The 4,181-nt window shown below is 26.9% G+C and overlaps 1 protein-coding gene across 2 annotated transcripts in view; it reads right to left on the bottom strand.

Moving 5' to 3' along the window:
• The window catches only part of LOC107451345 (eukaryotic translation initiation factor 2B subunit alpha), a 26,930-nt gene that overhangs the window by 5,992 nt on the left and 16,757 nt on the right, over positions 1-4,181 (bottom strand). For both annotated transcript variants that reach the window (XM_071180644.1, XM_043051227.2), the window contains exons 4-5: positions 3,393-3,532; positions 2,175-2,291 (exon numbers count right to left, since the gene is read on the bottom strand). In XM_071180644.1, the coding sequence (XP_071036745.1) occupies positions 2,175-2,291; positions 3,393-3,532 (257 nt within the window). The remainder of the gene's footprint in view (positions 1-2,174; positions 2,292-3,392; positions 3,533-4,181) is intronic.

The following is a 4,181-nucleotide window of genomic DNA, read 5'->3' as shown; positions in this document are numbered from 1 at the left end:
AGATTGAATTTTCTGTTTATCTTTGAAAATCGTAAATAAATATAATTATTTTACTTCAATGACTGAATTTTAAAAAAAAACGGGATATTTATTTAAAAAAACGAAACTTTTAGAGAATCGGAGTTTTTGATAAAAAGGCTGAAATTCGAGAGACAAAAAAAATCTCATCCCTGTATAAAGGTCAACCAGTTTTATCCCAAGGAAATGATTTTTAGAGAAACTTCAGAGGGAGGAAAAGGGACTTCAACAATTTCCCTCCGCGGAAAATTAAATTCCTCATAAAACATTTTAACTTGGGCAAAAAAAATTTCAGCGGAAATTAGCGGGAAAAATGGAAAAATCTGAAAAAAAGCGGAAATCCGCGAATCCGCGGAAGAATCTCATTCCTGTAGTAAATGAAACAGTTTAGTAAAGTTAAAATATGGTTAAATTTTCTATAGGTTACGCTTTGAGTGATCACCATTTTTTAAAAGACAAAAACGAGAAACAAAATTCCCTGTATTTTCCCAGTTTGTAAAGAAAAAATCAAAATTCTTTGCATTTTCTCTGTTATTTTAGGTGATTTTTAAATTCCCTGCATTTGCCAGGTTTTCCCTGTTCTCCCCGTAGAGTGGCAACCCTGTTAATAAAGACATAATAAAAAAAGCAACAAATATATAAATCATTTACATAATTAAATAGCCACAGAACAGAGAATAATGGCAAATTATAAAATGTAAAAACATTAATACAGTCGAATCTTGCTAACTCAAACCTCGATTTTACGAATTTATCTCGAAGAAAAAAAATTCCCTTCAAATTTCCTATAGGGTCAATGTTAAAAAAAACTTGATTTCACGAATTTTTTTTTCCAATCCCACGATAACTTTAATTTTTTTCCATAAATAGTATAGATTTTTTTTCTAAAATTAAAAAAAATATTACAAAAAAAATTTAAAAATTCAAGAATGGCTGGCAAGGCATGGAATGATGTGTCTTCCTCTACCATAATGAATGACTTCAAGAAGTCTAGATTCATTAAAGATCACGAAAGTAGTCTAACAATCAATATCGTTAATTCTGCTGAAAACTACACCAAAAATGATTGTAACAGACTGACCGGACTGATGAAGCTTGATGACATGGGATTTCATGACTTTGTAAATGTAGATGATGCAGTAACAGTGTGTGGTCAGTGGGATGACAATGATATCATCGCTCAAACAAAAGCTTCTTGTGAACTATCAGAAAAAGAGGATGAGGAAATCGAAGATTTACTGACCAATGTTACTAACAAATAAGCACTTTCTGCAGTGGACACTGCAAGGAGATTTATTGAGAGGTAGTCGAATATGTCAGAGGACACATTTAAAGCTATAGTCCACTTAGAAAGTGCTATAGACAAACTTTCTTACACATCTCTAAAGCAAACAACAATTGAATCTTTTTTTAAATGAAAGTATAAAATGTGTTCTTAGAATAAATATGGAATAGTAAATAGGGTATGTAAAGAGCATTTTTCTTTATTCTACCAATGATAACATGCGAATCTCGAGTTTTTTCTCCTCTCCTTTCAAGTTTGAGATATTGAGGTTTCACTGTATATGATAAAAGAAATTTTAAAAAATCAAATACAAATCAAATAACTACAATTCAAATAAGCTAAAAAGTATGTTATGTTAAAAGAATAGTTAGTCGTTCTTGAATCATTTCCCTTGCAAAAAGGCTTATTAAAATCTTGTTATATGTAAATAATTTTGCTCCATTATTTCTTAAACATTTGGTCAATTTTTAAGTAAAATAAGTCACATACAAACTATAAACAAAATATTTGAAAAAACTTCCAGAAAATATTAAAATAAAAAGAAAGAAATGAAATGCTATTTTTAAAATTATAAAAAAATGCACTCAATAAATTAATATGTTACACATTTATTACAATTATTTATCACCTCTTTGAATTCCTCCTTATTTTCATTATTTGTTCAATTTATTGGTAAAGAAAAGTACACTCAAACAGCTTGCAACATATTCGAATATCCCTTTAGGAAATATTGAAATTAAATAAAAACAAAGAAATTATGAAAATTATTTTTAAAATTGCAAAAATTTTTAACAAGAAATTAATATATTATAAATTATTTATAATAATTTATTTGCACTATTTTTTATTGCTCATGAAATATTGTACTTACTATATCGTCAACAATGAAAGATTGGCCAGCTTTTGCTATCTTATGTCTAGCATTTGAAAGCCTATTTAGAAAAACAGTTCCTCTTTGAGATAAAACTTTTTTGCACTCCTCAAAATCCTTTGAAAAGAAAAAAGAAAACGTAATAAGAAATAGAAACATATTCACCTAAAAGGAACTTGGGAAAATGTGCAATAACTATGAATTGAAAAGAATTAGGTCTTGTATAGCTTATCATTTACTATTTGTAGCAAATATAAAGGCCAAAATATTGGATGAATAAATAACTTTTATTTACATGGTAAATTATCAGTTTTGTATTGCAGTTTCAAATAATTATTCACAATTGTAAAAAAACTTTAAATTTGCTTATTTTAAACAAAACATATTTGCCTATTCCTTTGTATAACAAATTATTAACCTATTTTTATTAGAAACTTTTCTTAAGATGATACAAAGTATATAAAAAAAAATTCAGCATGTGTATTCGTCTTTTTAATCAGCACTACAACATGATACAAACCAAACTTGACTAAGTCAATATCCACCATTTAACCATACAAAATATAATAGAAAATAATGTATATATATATACGTATATAAACACACATTTGTCTTATGCGCGCCCAAAATCGTAGAAATTTATCTAATTTGGCAACACTATTTGAATACATCACATTCTAAAAAAAACTACTAGTTTTAATAAAAAAACTTATAAGGATCCGGAACAAAAGTCTTCCTCTAAACATTTCTTTTATAAAATACATTTATTTTTAATATTCTTTGTCCTCATAAAATATTTTTGAAGTTTAATAAGTAAGATAAAAATATGGTGGGAACACTAGATTGTGTATATATTAACACTATAACAATTTCAAATTTATGAAGATAGACTTAAATAGAATTCAATAACGAGTTCAAGCTGGATGCCAAAGTTGTCTGGATTTAATAAGTTCTAACAGAAAATATAACAGAGTTTTCCTGTGTTTCAGAATTATGAGACAACTTTAATTTTTAAGGTTTATTATATTGACTAAAGAGGCAAAAATTATGACAACGAAATATAAAATATGATGAAAGAAATGTAGAAAGCATAATAAACTAAATTAAAGTAAAATTTTATATTTCAATGTCATGGTTGAAATTGTAGATAAAAAATATCCACTTTATAATACAAATTAATGTTGATGATGGATGAACAAAAAGTAAGCTAATACTTACACTATGATCCAAGGATGTAAGTGTAATAAATCGCATGAAAAGTTCACAGGCTGATTTAACTGATGTAACGGAACAATCTACCTTATTTAATGCCTCAACAAGAGATTTTATGTTTTTTTCTAAGCCTTGTAGAGTTTCAGCTAAAAGTAAGACAGGATGATTGAAAATCTAAATTGCAGATTCACATAAAACAATGAAAATGACACAGAAATATATATTGCAGAACTCCAGTGAGACTAAAGATATGTAGGAAAATCAAAATTAAAATTAATTTATTTTTCAGATATACAAACAAATTATGAGCAACATTAGAGAAAAAAAAAGAATTATCATAAAATAAATTTTTTAAATAACCTCACATGATATTGCTTTAATCAAGGGGTAACAAATGTAATTTTGAAATAAAAAAAAAAGACAATATTTGAAATGCTTACTATTCTAATGTGATTTAAAAATCATACATAATTTTACATTGAAATTCTTTCAACAGGAGTTATGAATAGTATGGGTTCAGTTTTATTTTTCATATGGAAGAAATATAATTCAAGTTAGAGATTTGTTTTCCACACAAACTGAAATGTAAGCCAGGAAGGGTGTCCGTAAGGGGGAAGGAAATAACCGAAATTGGATTGTACTGAGTGATTACCCAACAGTGAATACCCAAATCTCATTTATTTGGTACTCTTTTACTTACTAAAGTCTATCCCTGACACATTTTTTCTCAAAATTCATGATATGAAATTTTACTTCAAAATAAAATATTTTGGTAAATAATTATATTATTAATAT

Source organism: Parasteatoda tepidariorum, chromosome 5 (assembly GCF_043381705.1).
Source record: "Parasteatoda tepidariorum isolate YZ-2023 chromosome 5, CAS_Ptep_4.0, whole genome shotgun sequence".
NCBI lineage: Eukaryota > Metazoa > Arthropoda > Arachnida > Araneae > Theridiidae > Parasteatoda > Parasteatoda tepidariorum.
Note: the sequence above shows the minus strand (reverse complement) of the source record. Positions and strands in the feature narration are given on the sequence as shown.